General features: G+C 37.8%; 1 protein-coding gene across 1 annotated transcript in view; it reads right to left on the bottom strand.

Annotated features, from left to right (window-relative positions):
* ZYG11B (zyg-11 family member B, cell cycle regulator) overlaps positions 1-16,907 on the bottom strand; it is a 73,650-nt gene that overhangs the window by 50,614 nt on the left and 6,129 nt on the right. Inside the window, exon 2 of the mRNA XM_024571034.4 lies at positions 1,245-1,410. Within this exon, the coding sequence (XP_024426802.2) occupies positions 1,245-1,410 (166 nt within the window). The remainder of the gene's footprint in view (positions 1-1,244; positions 1,411-16,907) is intronic.

The following is a 16,907-nucleotide window of genomic DNA, read 5'->3' as shown; positions in this document are numbered from 1 at the left end:
AAGGAGGAACACAACAAGGCACATCATAATTACATTACCCAAGATTAAATGCAAGGACCTACATCCAAGATTACTGTATCCAGCAAAGCTATCATTTAGAATGGAAGGGCAGATAAAGTGCTTCTCAGATAAGGTCAAGTTAAAGAAGCTCATCATCACCAAGCCCTTATTATATGAAATGTTAAAGGGAGTTACCTAAGAAAAAGAAGATCAAAAATAGGAACAGTAAAAATGACAGCAAACTCACAGTTATTAACGACCACACATAAAACAAAAACGAGAGCAAACTAGGCAAACACCTAGAACATGAGGGTTGTCAATAAGGGAGTGGGAGGGGGAGAGGGGGGTAAAGGTACAGAGAATAAGTAGCATAGATGATAGGTGGAAAATAGACAGGGGGAGGGTAAAAATAGTGTAGGAAATGTAGAAGCCAAAGAACTTATAAGTATGACCCATGGACATGAACTATGGGGGGGGAATGTAGGAGGGAGGGGGGTGGGCAGGATGGAGTGGAGTGGGGGGGAAATGGGACAACTATAATAGCATAATCAATAAATATATTTTTAAAAAATTTAAAAAAAGAATTTGTTTTTGAAAACAGAAGTACTAAATTAGCTATGATTTCCCATTTCAGAAATCAAAAACAGAAACTATTTTTGCTGTAATAGCATTTATTGATTTTCCTGCTGCCAAATAAAGATGTAAGGTAATTGTTTACACCAGCAGACTTCTAAACAGATATTTTGAAAGAGAAGTTCTTTTTGTCATGAGAATGGCTTCTCAAAGCAAAAAAAAAAAGAAGAAGAAGAATGAAAAAGTAATTTGCCCAGGCTTGGCCAGATAGCTCAGGTTAGTAGGAGCATTACCCTGTACACCAAAAGGTTGCAGGTTCCAATCCTCAGTCAGGGCACATACCTAGAGTGAAGGTTCAATCCCGGGTCAGGGCGTATATGGGAGGCAACCAATAGATATTTCTCTCTCACTCTCTCTGAAATCATTAAAAATATCGAGTGAGGGTTCAAAAAAAAAGTAATTTGCCCAGATTAGAAGAAAAAATGCTTATTTCAAAATACACGAAAGTGGCAGGGTAGGCAAAGATAAATACATTTCTTTTCCTGGAATCAGGCTCACTTGGCCTTTTCTGTTATTGCTAAGAAAATAATTAAATGACCACAGTAGCACTTCAAAATCCAATGTCAGTTAACAGCACAAACTTTGTTTCCTATGTTTATATTATTTTTTACCATGAAAGGCCATGGTCTGAAGTAGTCGGTCAGCCACTTCCTGTGGGAATACTCCAGGTTCTTGCAGACACAATGTTCCATCTTGTCTTGCTGAACAGAACTTCTCAAGGTGCGTAGTCAGGAAATTCAAGCAGATATCAAGTAAGGAATAGGGAGATGCCTCCTCCTTGCAGCCCAGAAAGAAACATAAAGGGAACACAAAAGCCAACAAGTTAGTTTCCAGAAAAGTAGAGAACAAAATATTCATTTCCACAATCAACAAGTATTTTTCTTAAGTGGGTACCATATGCTAGATACTGTGCTAGGTAATACATCATGTGATCCATGTTTTCAAGAAGAAGGCAAAGAGAAACATTTAAACAAATATTTACATAAAGCCTATTAAATACTATGATAGAGAGCATATTGGGTAGTATGTAAGCATATAGCAAGGTGCCCTAATAGGTCAAGGATGGTCAGGAAAGACCTCAGAGATCACAGCAGATTAATCTTCCTAAATTACCACCTATGACCTCTCCACTGCTCAAACCTTCAAAGGCCCTCCATGGGCCTGAAGACCAAAAAACAAAAAAAACAACCAAAAAGAAAAAAAAAAAACTTTTAGATTGTTAGATTGATGCTTGAGTTTGAAAATCTAGCTTCAATTTACTTTCCAACTTGATTTCCCACAAAATCCACATCTCAACCTATAGTTCAAATATGATAAATTTATTTGGGTAAAAGAAAATTCATGATAGGTGTTAATATTCTCAAAAAACAAAAAGTTAACCTGGCCCTGGCTGGGTAGCTCGGCTGGTTAGAATGTAGTCCCAATACGCCAAGGTTGTGTGCTCGTGCTCAATCCCTGGGCACATATAAGAATCAACCAATCAATTTATTAATCAACATAAATAAGTGGAACAACAAGTTGTTGTTTATTCCTCTCTTCCTCTCTCTCTCCAAAATCAATTTAAAAAAATAAAAAAGAAAGAGAAAAGTTAACCCAGTTATCCAGTTTCAGAAATACAGACCTAATCAAATAAGCACAAAAAAGTAAGTGTAAGACTTATTTATAAACACTCTAAAAGTCCCCGACAACAATAATTATAATATAATTATGGTAGCTACCATCCATTAAGTGCTTTCAATATGACTGTGTTGAGTGTTTTACATGAATTATTAATTATTTCACTTATTCCTCATCCCAAAGTAATTCCACTCCTAGGTATATGCCTAACAGAAATTAAAACATGTCACATAAAAACTTCTACATAAATGTTTATAGAAGCATTACTCATGATAGCTAAAAAGTTGAAACAACCCAAATGTCTATCGATTGATGATTGGATAAACAAATATAGTATGTCTATACAATGGAGTGTTATTCATCAAAAAAAAAAAAAAAAGGAATCCCAACACATCACATAATATGGATGGATCTTGAAAACATCATGCCGAGTGAAAGAAGCCAGTCACAGAAGACTACATATTATGTGATTTCATTTATATGAAATGTCCAGAATAGGCAAATCTATAGAAAGTATATTTGTGGGCTCTGGCTGGTGTGGCTCAGTGGACTGAGTGCTGGCCTGCAAACCAAAAGGTCACTAGTTTGATTCCCAGTCAGGGCACATGCCTGGGTTGCCGGCCAGGTCCCCAGCTGGGGTTCTGCAAGAACAACTGATCGATGTTTCTCTCCCTCTATTTCTCCCTCCCTTCCCCTCTCTCTAAAAATAAATATATACAATCTTAAAAAGAAAAGAAGAAAGTGTATTAGTGGATGCCTAGGGCTGGGGAAAGGAGGGTTCGAGGAAAATGGAAAGTGAATACTAATGAGTACAGGGGTTCTTTGGGGGGAATGTATGATATGCAAATTAGATTTCGATAAGAATGTCAAAAATAGTTTATAAAGCTGTAAATATAAGACAAATAAATACATCAAAATGTTAATAGTAGTTACCTCTGGGTAATGTGCTATTAGTTTCCTTCTCTGAATAAATTGAACTTTCTATACAGCATGTTATTTCTATAATCAAAAAGTTAGTAAAATATTTACGATATTTTAGTTTACAAAGTACTTTCATATTGAAATACTTAATATTGTAATGACTGAGTAAGGTGGGTAACAAAGACATTACAGATGAGGAAAGACTTCATAAAAGTTAAATGGTTGGCCTCAATGTGGTAAAGACTGTTAATTATTGACTCTAATTCTGTTCTTCTCTTCTTCCACATTAACGAAATCTTTTATTTTTACCCGAGCACAAAACCACCTGTAATAAAGACTATATATACCAGTCTCCTCTACAGCTAAATGTAGCTGAGACAAAAAGGAAAAGTTCAGAGGAAATGATCAAATTCAACTTCTGCCTCATAAAACTTTGCCTATCCTAATTTCCTAAATTGTAACAATTAATTCTTTTTGCTTTTTTTACTCTTCAATGTACCATGTTCCTAAATGTTTAAAATTTATCACTCAGATGAAACAAGCTACCCCATTACCTCAAATTTCACCTAAATTTCAAAGAAATCTATTTATTTTGTAGAAGAGAAAATAAAAGTTGGGTAACTGTCTGAAGAAGATGTATACCGGTAAGTCTTCTGAGTACACAATCTTTAAAAGTCATTTTAGTAGAATAAAACCAGGCAGTAATATACAAACACTTAGAATATTTAATTAATCATTCTAAAAACTTTTTTTCCAGTTGTTAGTTTGTTCAGCAAGCCCTGGCTGGTGTGGCTCAGTGGATTGACTGCCGACCTGCAAACCCAAAGGTCGCCAGTTAGACTCCTGGTCTGGGCACATACCCGGGTTGCAAGCCAGGTCCTTAGCTGGGGGTGTGGGAGAGGCAACCAATGGATGTTTCTCATACTTCTATGTTTCTATCCCTGTCTTTCTCCCTCCCTTCCCCTCTCTCTACAAATAAATAAACGAAATCTTAAAAACAATTTTGAAAATGAATGTTCAGCAATGAACAAAGGCAGGTTTTGGGACTGTACGAACTTTTCAAAGAAACTCTCCCTTATCTCTATGTTAATTTCTATTAGGAAGCATAAGACTTTTCTTCTGTTGGGAAGTGCATCTTCCTAATAGTTAATAACCTGGGCTTTGAAGCTAGAGTGGAAATCCAGACTTCGCTTGCTAACTGTGTGACAGTATACAAGTTACCTAACCTCAATTTTCTCATCTTATAATAAAGATAATAGTAATACCTACCTCATGAGGTTGTTTTGAGGATTAAATAAGATAAAACAGGAAGCACATGGCTTATACGGGACAGAGCCAGAATTCAAACCAGAAAATACGGCTCCAGAGCCTGTGTCCTCATCCACTGCAATATACTACCTTGCAACTTTACCACCTCCGAATGTATTATTATATCACCTGATACTCAAAGCAGGTTTGTGATGTGAACAATGATAATGATCCCCATTTAAGGATAAAAAATAGACAGGTATGTATTAAGCAAGTGACAGAACTTCACTAGAACTATACTCAGGTTATCTGAGATTTTTGCTGTCAGAAAGTGGAAAACCAGGAACCTGTAAGTGTAAACACTTTAGCAGGGTATTCAAAATGTTTTGTTAATTGGCCGCAACCTTCCTTTCTAGCCTCATTTTCCACTTTCTCGCTGCAAATGTGCCACCTACCAGATCCTCTAAATTGAGTGTTCCTTAATGCGGCCTCTTCCCTAAGCACTGTTAACAGGCATGTTCACAGCTCTAAGCCTTTTTTTCCAATTAGTTCTTCTACATGGCAAAATCACACACATCCTTCAAAATTCAGTCAAACCTCACTAGCTCTGCGATGACTTTCCTAATTCCCAAGGCAGAATTAATTTTACTCTCAGCACCTGAGAAATTAAACTGCCCATTAACAACAGCTATTATGTACTGAATGACAGCTGTGTGATGCCAGGCAGTAATTCAGCCACTTTATATGTGTGTAACTTCACTTACACATTTTTTTTCAATAAATACTGTAAAGGTATTTTCTTTACAATTTTCTTAATAACAAACTCTTTTCTCTCTTACTTTAAGAATACAGTATATAATACATATAACATATAAAATAAGTGTAATTGACTTGATTTTATTGGTAAGGCTTCCAGTCAACAGTAGGCAATTAGTTAAGTCTTTGGGGGATCAAAAGTTATACATGGATTTTCAACTGTATGAGGGGTTGGCACCCCTAACCTCCATGTTCTTCAGTGGTGAACTTGCAGTCTTCAAAACAACTTTGTTTTGAACAAAGTAGGTAAACTGAGGCTCAGAAGATTAATTTACACAGCAAAGATAAAAACAGCTAGCAGATAGCAGAGCAAGAATAAAAATGACAACTGCTATCTTTCATGAAACACTATGTTTCTGGTCTTGGTTCAGAGTTCTTTAGAAACATGAACTCTTTCAATTTCTACATCTTGTGAATTAAGAACTGTCCCAATGTGCATTTTATTTATTTATTTATATTTTTAGAGAGAAGGGAAGGAAGGGATAAAGAGAGGGAGAGAAACATCGATGTGGGAGAGATAAATCAATGATGTGCAATACATCGATCCGTTGCCTCTTGCACGCCAGAATGAGGACCTGGCTTGCAACCAGGAATGTGCCCTGACTGGGAATTGAACCAGCAACCTTTCGGGTTGCAGGTCGGCACTCAATCCACTGAACCACACCAGCCAGAGTCCAATATGCATTTTAAAGATGAGGAAACAGGTTTAGGTTAAATATATTCCCCATACTCACATAGCCAGCTTGTTGCTAAACTAGGACTCCAACTCAAAAATGAGGCCAAAATCTATATTTTTAATCTCTTAACCACTATACTATAACATCATAATCATTATTATTGATCTCATACTTTTTGTTAATATATGCTATGTTCTATATATATAAACTATGCTAAGTTATCAGTGTGTCTATTCTACAAAGATGAGGACACTGAGGCTTTGAGGGGCTGAGTTATTTGCCCAAAAATGATACAGTTAATAAATGGTAGAGTCAGGATTAGACCCCAGGCAATCTGATTCGAGTTAAATCTGTGCTTTTACCAATACTATATAAGTGGCCCTTTATGTCTGACTCTAAAGCCAGTTTTCTTTTACAATTCCATGCGATACCACCGTTATTTACGACTGTATCTATCTCCCCTACTAGATCATGATAGTTTTTCAAGTTCGAGGAAACTGTCCCATGTATATTTACCAAAACACAGGTAGATATAATCACATTACACTTTGTATATAGTCCTATTAGTTATCCACTGTATAACTTTTATTTGTTGATGACTGTCTCCTCCTCTAGACTGAGTTCAAAGAAAGTAGTTCTAAATGTTTTTTGTTTGTCCCACGTAGGTGGGGCAAGAAAACCTTTTAGCTTACCCCTCTTGGTTCCCAAGTTACAGTGGAAAACATTGTTAACAACAAAGTATCACTGCAAGGAAATCTTATAGATATCTGCTCTGACAAGAAAATGAATGTTTTCTATTTGAAAAACAACACATACATTGTCAAAATCTAAATTTGGAAATTTTTATGTCAAAAGTATTACTGAGGCAAATATACATCACCCACACTAGATAAACCAAATAAACCACAATAAATGATATCAAATAAAGTTAAATTAATGATAATTCATCATTAAGATACAAAACTAGCAACGATAAAAAACTACCAACTCAAAACAACACTGCTGATGTACTGATTACAAAGCTCTCTTCCGAGAAATTAAGAGACATTCCCACAAGTTACATTTGTACCTATGTAATAGGAGCTTTACAACATTTCCAAATGTCAGACTTTATAAAAGGCTAGAGTCCTCAGTAAACTCCAGTAATCTGCTAACTTTAGCTTTATGATTACTAAGTGATAGTAATTCTTAGTAACTCACTGAGTAGTTCTCTAGATGGAGCCCTTACTAGAAGATAAAAATTAGAAGTCTGGGGAACAGCATCATTAACCGGCCCACAGGAGTTAAGGCACAGGTGGCAAACACAAGGCCCAAATCTGGCCTTCCACCTTGTTTCTACCCGGTAGCAGCGCTGAGCTCTTGCTTAACTATTAAGGAGTAATTACATTTATACAGTCCTAAAATTACATTCAGCCCTTTGAAGGCAACTGCGAGGCTGATGTGGCCCCAGTGAAAATGAGTTTGACACCCCTGAGTTAAGGAAAGGATTTTCAGGACAGTTCATCATGCATCAGGAGGACCTCTGTGTCCCAGACATTGAAAACCACTAGGGTTAGGACCCATGCCTTACATACTTCCGTATTCCCTACTCCAAACACAGCAAATGCTCAGTATCTGTTGAGCAAGTAAATAAATGAACTACCTATAAGCAGATTCCCTGCTTTTGAACCACTGCCTATTACAGAAATAAAGCAGCACACCTGGGGGCATGGAGCAAAGAAGATAGGGCTCCCAGAAAGGAGTAGAAGAGCTCCCAAAACAGCTTTTCCACTTGACTTTTTGTGGCAGGTACCAATTTCTAGGCAAGAAAATGTCCAACTCAGAGATCTATCCCCCCCACATACACTACACACACTTACAACAGTACTGTATCTTTCCATTGGCCTTCCATTTCTTCAGAATCCAGCTCCTTACCTCCCTGACAACAAAGAGGATTACTTATCTATTGTTCATTATTAATCCAGGTCCAGTATTCCTCCATTTACTAAAAACAATGCCTCTGGCAAAGCCACTTTGTTTTGTGCCTCAGCTTCCTTATGTGTAAAGTGAAATTTGTTAATACTTTTCCTTTCACTTCTTAAGGTTATTGTATCACATGAAATACAGGACATGAAAATGTTTTTTTTTTTTAAGATTTTATTTATTTATTTTTAGACAGAGGGAAAGGGAGGGAAAAAGAGAGGGAGAAAAACATCAATGTATGGTTGCCTCTCATGTGCCCCCTACTGAGGACCTGGCCCTAAACCCAGGCATGTGCCCTGTCTGGGAATCGAACTGGCGACCCTTTGGTTTGTAGCCAGTGCTCAAACCACTAGGCCACACCAGCCAGTGGGAAAATGTTTTGTTTACTGTAAGATATTGCTACCAGCGTCATCCATAAAGTATTTTTCCTTATAATTAGCCAAGAGAGACTTCATTGCTCAAATTCTAAAGGCCACAGGGTCTGTCTTTGAGGATTATCATATCGACATTCATTAGCCCTATCTAAACCTTCTCATGGCTTTCTTTTAATCTCCTTTAAAGTTTTTTTTTGCTTTTATATACTCTCCTTCCTTGAAGTATTTAGTCATCTATGCAACACTCAGCTACAGGCATTCTCAGTTATTTCCCCATAATTTCGATATCTATTTTGTTGGTTGGTTTCTTTTACATGTTTAAAAACTTCATTCTGTTACTGTATTGCCAGGGTCATGACAAAGAAGCATTTTAACATTTGGGCTTGGCCCCTCCATTTCTACCAAGTAGGGAGGAGGGGAACACTGGGAATTGACTACATATTATAATTGTATTCTACTTTTAGAGGGGACAGGGAATTCTACTGCTGTTGATATGACAAAAATGAAAAGAATCCTCACAAATCAGGCATCGTTTATACCCAGAAGTAAAGCCCCATAAAATGCATCCAATAAATTCTTTGTTCAATGAATTTGTGAGTCACCAATTGGTAACCTGCCTCAAAACTCATTTTATTTCCTTTGTACTTTATAAGGACATACCATAGAGTTTTTTCTTTTGGTTTTTAGACTTCTTTGGCAAGTGGTATTATCTTGTGTAGGGAACAATCTATGACAGTAAATAAAAGTTCAAAACTACGAATTTTAATAAGGTTTTTAATGCATCTAGTTAATCATTCAAACTCTGGTGCTTACAATAGTCTGTTGTGCGAAATAATTTATTGCTTAAGCAACTGCTATTGAAGTCCTCAATTATTTGGAGCAAAAGCATTCTAAGTAATCCATAATTATATCATTGAAGTCATGAGGGAACATCACCTACTTTTCTAATATTCCATTCTAAGTACGCTCAAAATTGCATATTAAATATTTTTAGCAAAAATAGAAACTAGATAAAACTTTCTGATTATGATTTTTTAAATTTATGATTAAAAACTCATTTTTCTTCTCCTTGTAACACTATTACATCTGATATAAAAAGTATTAAAATTGTCTTAACTCCTCAAGACAGACCTTGACTTTGTGGACTTTACAATCACTGAGTAAGGAGGTCTCTCTTTTGGTTAGTTATAAGGAAAAACACACTTTATGGATGATGCTGGTAACAATGTTTTACAGTAAACAAAGCATATTCATATCTTTTATTTCATTTGAAACTCACAATAACCTTATGAAGTAAAAGGAAAAATATTACGACTTTAATTTTACGGATAAGGAAGCTGAGGCACAAAAATGAAGACACTTGGCCAGAGGCACTATGGTTAGTAGGAAGAATATTACACCTGGATTTGAATTCTAGTGGTGTTGCACTGCAGACATCTAGCTTTGCCGACCCTAAGCTCTGTCTTTGGTAGAATGGGGTAATATGGAACCAGTACTGATCTCATGATGTTATTGTAGGAGGAAGCTCGGACATATGTGTAAAGCCCTCAGCACAATGCCTGACAGAGTAATTACTCAATAAACGTTCCCTCCCCACCTACTAGACATGACATTGAACAAGTAATATAAATGTATGTTTCAGACACAGAGGACAGCAAGTTCATGGTTCTAAATCCTCAAGAGAGATTTTTCCCACCCAGAATCTATATCAAGACAAAAAAAAAGCCTCTTTGTCTCCCCACACCATCAGGCAGATATTTTTTAGGCTACCTTTTCACTAAGGGTGTAGGCATTTAAAGATCCTGATTTTATGTAGCTGTCACAGTTCCAACTCATGAATCAGGCTTAAAATCTCATCTCCTACCTGAAAGTTTCCTAAGACTGACAAATCCTCCAATAGAAAAAGATAATGGCTCTGATAGCGCTCCATTTTTCTGTATCTGTGGATGATTTTTTTCTAAAGATTGGGCCAGAAACCAGGTGACTACAAAGATTACAAACTTAACAATTTTATGATTATAAATACATTTTTTATTGACTTCTCTCTGCAGGGCTGTGTAAATACTGTGGGTGAAAAGTGTGAGGTTGGGATTCAGACCGCCTAGGTTAAAATGCCAACTCTACCACTTACAAAGCTACCTTGGACAAAGTACTTAATGTCCCCAAACCTCAGTTTCATGATCTGTAAAATGCAGACAATAACAGTAACTATATCGTTAAGATTATTATCAGGATTAAATAAACTCTAAGTGAAAGACACATAGAATAGTGACTGGCATATATTAACTGCGAAAGAAATGTTGGCTATTATTACAAAATATAAACTCCATAAAACAAACACTATGTTTTTTTATTGCTCGAACCTAAAACAATGCCTACTACATGGTGGACACTAAATGTTTATTGAATGAATAAATGAACAAGCAAGCACAAATTTATTGTTAGGTATGTTTAAATTATTTCCCCCTAGAGAAAGAGACTGTATGTCCAGAGAGAAATATAAGCCCCAAGTCCAGCCCTGAAATTGAAGAATGGAATTGATGTGCTTGCTTCAGAGCATGTATACTAAAGAATGGGACTGAATGGCAGACAAGTGTCATTTGAGTTCATGGGTATAAGAAACTTCAGCTATTGACAATTTTTCACTCTTCATTTCTATAGTACCCCATGGGAAATCTCTCCTTTGTTTATGGGTGTTTTCCCCTTATATTTTCTGCTACTAATTCAATCAACTCAGACTTCCAGGAATAAATACTAATATGACTTTAGATATACCTAACCTTTTCCTTCCCCAAACACAATCACTTCACAAATGAGGAGGAAGGTCAAGAAGATAGTACTAAAGGCACAGATATATTGTGCTCAAGGGTTCAGAGACAATGAACTATTTGGTATGGACAAGGGGACAGTATTCTTCCTTTTTAAAAACCACCAACTACTTTCAGAGATCCCTAGATGTCAAATAATGCAAGTAAGGCAACCTTCTTGCATATTTTACTACAAGGCCTGGCCAGTGTGGCAAACGACTCTATGTGCTAAGGCCTATGAGGCTAGAGTTCCATCTATGAGAGATCAAGGCCTAGAAGGGTAAATAAATCTCCTTGCCTTTCATCATACCCCACGTAACTAGTCCAAGAAACAAAACTAAAATTCAAGTCAGTAATCACTGAGCTGATGAGCAGATCATAGGAATCACTAATTCAAAGAGATACTTTAGAATCGTTCTCCTCTTAACTTACTAGCATGAGTTTTGAAATATAATATGGTAAACAGAGAAGACAGGTTAATAATGGAAAGAGCACTGGGCTTGCAGTCAGTCCTGGCTCTGTTACTTACTAGCTGTGTGACCTTAGGAAAATAAATTACCTTCCTAGTTTTCTTATCTGTAAAACTGATGCTAAACCTCTGTCTTGACAATCACACAAAATGGCAGTGAAGAATAAATGGGATGCCTATGAAAATGCCTTTAAAATACTAGAGTACTATACAAATATTAACGCAATTGAATGAATAGTTTCTGGTATGAAAAGTTGGGTAGTATATTCATGGAGGTAAGAGCTCAAAAAATTTAAAGCTATAAAAGCAGCCTGCCATAGTACAATAGCTAGTAGGACACACCTACTCTACTATAATGCTTATCTTTAACTTACCAAAATTTTACTACACTTTTTTTAAAAGATGTTATTTATTTTTAGAGAGAGGGAGAGAGAGGGAAAGAAACATCAATGTGTGGTTGCCTCTCATGTGCCCTCTAGTGGGGACCTGGCTGGCCTGCAACCCAGGCATGTACCCTGAGTGGGAATCGAACTGCTGACACTGGTTTGCAGGCCTGCACTCAATCCACGTCAGCCAGGGCAACTATTACACTTTTTTGAGAGGCAGAAGGGATCACACAGAGGATATAAAATAACCTTTTCACTTTATAGATTTAAAAATGGAAGCATAGAGAAGTTAAATTATTTGCCAAAGTTTGCAAGTCCCATGAAATGAAACTGATACTATTACATAACCAAGTACATTCAAACTTTTAATTTTTTTATTTATGGATTTTTTTGAGAGAAAGAAATCTATTTGCTGCTCCACTTATTCATGCATTCACTGCTTGATTCCTGTATGTGCCCCGACCTGGGATCGAACCTGCAATCTTGGCATATCGGGACAATGCTCTAATCAACTGAGCATCCCAGCCATGGGTGGTCTTTTATATATATCTTCCATGTTTCTACTAAACTTTTTGAACATATAAATATATTTGTAATAACTGCTTTTACTGTCCTCTGCTAATTTTAAGATCTGAGTCAGACCCTGGCTGGTGTGGCTCAGTAGATTGAGTGCTGGTCTGCATACCAAAGGGTCCCAGGTTCAATTCCCAGTCAGGGAACATGCCAGTAGGGGGCATGCAAGAGGCAACCACATGTTGATGCTTTTCTCCCTCTCTTTCTCCTTTCCTTCCCCTCTCCTTAAAAATCAATAAATAAAATCTTTAAAAAAAATCTTTATTAAAAGAAGAGATCTATGTCAGTTCTCAGTCAGTTTCAAATGACTAATCATTCTCCTTTTTCAGAGTTGTGTTTTTCTATCACTTTGCATACCTAGTTTTTTTTAATATATTATTGTTTTTACTGATTTTTACAGAGAGAAAAGGAAGGGAGAGGGATACACAGAGAGAGAAATATCAATTTGTTGTTCCACTTATTGATGTGCTCATTGGTTGATTATACTATGTGCCCTGACCAGAAATCAAACCCACAGCCTTGATGTATCAGGACGAGACTCCAACCAACTAAGCTACCAGGCCAGGTCCAAGAACATTCAAACTTTTAAAAGGCATTTTATTTTTTTTAATTAAAAATGTTATTTATTTATTTTTAGAGAGAGGGGAAAAGGAGGGAGAAACCAGGGACCTGGCCCGCAACCCAGGAATAAAACCAGCAACATTTTGGTTTGCAGGCCAGTCCTCAATCCACTGAACCATACCAGTCAGGGCTAAAGGCATTTTAAAAATGTGTTTAGGAAAGGAGACTATGATGTTGAACAGGCATTAAGATACTGGAGAGCTAAGAAAAATGTTTTTACAAAAGAAAAATGGAGATAGGAAAAAAATAAAAACAAAAGATCTTCACATAAAGTTAACAAAATGTTTAAATGATTAACCATCCCTCTAGATTTATCTGTAACTGATTCTTTACTATCTGTTTAAATATTCTATTCTCTGGAAGGACACCTCCACACATTATAAACAAGTAATTTGCAAGTATTTATACAAAGGGATATTGTTTTGCAATTCATCTTGAAATCACTTTGCTTCCTTCTTAACTCCTTCAGCTCAACTCTTCTGGACAGAAACATGTATCCTAGGTAAAAAGTACCATTTAAGGTAGTAAGAGAAACTATCTGATCCAACATTTCTTACCCATCAAACCTCTTTTTTCCCCCTCAGGGGACCTGTACAGAGTGTTCACCTTTTTTTTTTTTTAAGGTTTATTTTATTCTTATTCAAGAAAGGTCAAGGAAGAGGGAGAGAGAGAAACATGGATATGAGAGAGAAACACGGATCAGCCACCTTCTGCACGTGCCCCAACCAGGGATTGCGCCCACAACCATAGTATGTGTCCTGACTCGGAATCAAACCGGTGACCCTTTGGTTATGGGATGACCTTCCAACCAACTGAGTCACATAGGCCAGGGCAAGTGTTCACCTTTTTTGTCCTCTTTTATAACTCACATCCCAGTTAACACCACCTTATTCAATTCTCTACAAAATACACACATTCTTTCACTGAACAAATATCTTCTTACTATGCCTCAGGCATTATGCTAAGTGCTTAAGATGTGAAGTTGATAAAACACAGTACTGTCCTTGACCTCAGGAAGCTCACAAATTGGAGAGACAGCCTTGTTAACAAACAATACCACCACCACAGAATAACTGTTGTAACCAAGACATATGCAAAGTCCAGAAAAGCACATGTAAAAAAGTAACACAAGGCTACCTGGAGGTAATGAAGGCTTCAAAAAGCAGGTAACGTTTAAGGCAGTGATTTTCAAACTTTCTCATCTCATGGCACATATAAACTAATTACTATAATAAAATTTTGTGGCACACCAAAAAATTTATTTTTTTGCTGCTCTGACAAAAAAAATAGGTATAATTTTGATTAATTCACACTGGACAGCTATTGTTGTGTTGGCTGTTGTCATTTTTTAATCTGACAAGCTAAGGGAAAACAGGTCAGTGTCCCTGACTAAATAGGTATTCCATGTTTTAAAAATTCTTGGAGAACCAAGATGGCGGCGTAGGTAGACACACTGCGCCTCCTCGCACAACCAGAACTGACAGAGAATCGAACGGCAAGGGGGTCTGACACCAAGGAAATAAAAAATAAACATTCATCCAGACTGGTAGGAGGGGCGGAGACGGGCACCAGGGTGGAAGGACCCGCGTGGCCGTGGCAGGACCGAGACTGGCGGAGTGTGGGACGAACGGGGCAGGCAGTCTGACCACTAGCAGACCCTGCGGCCCCACATTCGCGCACAGATAAACCGGACAAACAGCGGGGAGCGAAGCAGACCTCGCAACCCGGGACTCCAGCTCGGGGAAATAAAGCCTCAGACCTCTGATTGAAAGTGCCCATGGGGGTTGGAGTGGCAGCAGGAGAGACTCACAGCCTCACAGGAGAGGTCGTTGGAGAGACCCACAGGGGCCTAGAGTGTGCACAAGCCCACCCACTCGGGAACCACCACTAGAGGGGACCAGTTTGATTGTGGGAAGCGGAGGGAGTGGCTGAAAACTGGCAGAGAGCAGAGCAAGCGCCATTGCTCCCTCTCGGCCCCTCCCCCACGTACAGCATCACAGCGCAGCGACCAGCGTTACCCCACCCCAGTGAACACCTAAGGCTCCGCCCCTAAAAGTAACAGATGCGCCAAGACAAAAAAAAAAAAAATGGCCCAAATGACAGAACACTTCAAAGCTCCAGAAAAAATACAACTAAGCGAGGAAGAGATAGCCAACCTATCAGATGCACAGTTCAAAACACTGGTTATTAAGACGCTCACAGAATTGGTTGAATTTGTTCGAAAAGTAGATGAAAAAATGAAGCCTATGCCAAGAGAAACAAAGGAAAATGTACAGGGAACCAATAGTGATGCAAAGGAAACTGGGACTCAAATCAATGGTGTGGACCAGAAGGAAGAAAGAAACATCCAACCAGAAAAGAATGAAGAAACAAGAATTCGGAAAAATGAGGAGAGGCTTAGGAACCTCCAGGACAGCTTGAAACGTTCCAACATCTGAATTATAGGGGTACCAGAAGGAGAAGAGGAAGAACAAAAAATTGAAAACTTATTTGAACAAATAATGAAGGAGAACTTCCCTAATCTGCCAAAGGAAATAGACTTCCAGGAAGTCCAGGAAGCTCAGAGAGTCCCAAAGAAGCTGGACCCAAGGAGGAACACAACAAGGCACATCATAATTACATTACCCAAGATTAAACGCAAGGACCTACATCCAAGATTACTGTATCCAGCAAAGCTATCATTTAGAATGGAAGGGAAGATAAAGTGCTTCTCAGATAAGGTCAAGTTAAAGAAGTTCACCATCACCAAGCCCTTATTATATGAAATGTTAAAGGGAGTTACCTAAGAAAAAGAAGATCAAAAATACGAACAGTAAAAATGACAGCAAACTCAGAGTTATTAATGACCACACCTAAAACAAAAACAAGAGCAAACTAGGCAAACAACTAGAACAGGAACAGAACCATAGAGATGGAGATCACATGGAGGGTTGTCAATAGGGGAGTGGGAGGGGGAGAGGGGGGAAAGGTACAGAGAATAAGTAGCATAGATGATAGGTGGAAAATAGACAGAGGGAGGGTAAGAACAGTGTAGGAAATGTAGAAGCCAAAGAACTTATAAGTATGACCCATGGACATGAACTATAGGGGGGGAATGTGGGAGGGAGCGGGTGGGCAGGATGGAGTGGAGTGAGCGGGGGGGGGGGGGGGAAATGGGACAACTGTAATAGCATAATCAATAAATATATTTTAAAAAAAAGAAAAAAAATCTTGCCAGTGTGCCTCTTGAGGCACACCAGTTGAAAATCACTGATTTAAAGTAACACATAAAGGTTAAACAGTCAGGAAGGAGAGAAGAATTCTAGGCAAAAACAAACAGTGTAATCAGGAAAAAGAGCATAATGTGTGCTATCACAGAGCATAAAATGCAAAGACTTTTCCTCATAAAATGATTAGATCATTAAGTGATTAGGTTGTTGAATGATTAGATCATAAGGGTCCTAATACACTATTCAAAACACCTGCATTCGACAACTATTTGTTGAGCCCCTACTATGTGCTAGACACTGACAAGTAAGTACACAAGACACAGGTCTTTGCAGACCCACTGCTGTCCATATGCATGATTGCCACTTCAGTTGTGCAGAACAGCCTGTGTGGCCACAGCCCCCCATAAGAACACTGTAAACTAGCTGGGTCTAACCTGCAGGCTCCTTAAGTCTCATAAAAAGTACACAAATTCACATTCATACCAAGTATGCTCTCTATATAATAATATCTTGAAATATACACTGTTTTCAATGCATGATAGATGCTGTTAGAATTAAGAACAGTATCATTTAAAAATAATACTTAATTCCTAC

The sequence above is a fragment of the Desmodus rotundus genome, chromosome 3, assembly GCF_022682495.2.
Source record: "Desmodus rotundus isolate HL8 chromosome 3, HLdesRot8A.1, whole genome shotgun sequence".
NCBI classification, from domain to species: Eukaryota; Metazoa; Chordata; class Mammalia; order Chiroptera; family Phyllostomidae; genus Desmodus; species Desmodus rotundus.
Note: the sequence above shows the minus strand (reverse complement) of the source record. Positions and strands in the feature narration are given on the sequence as shown.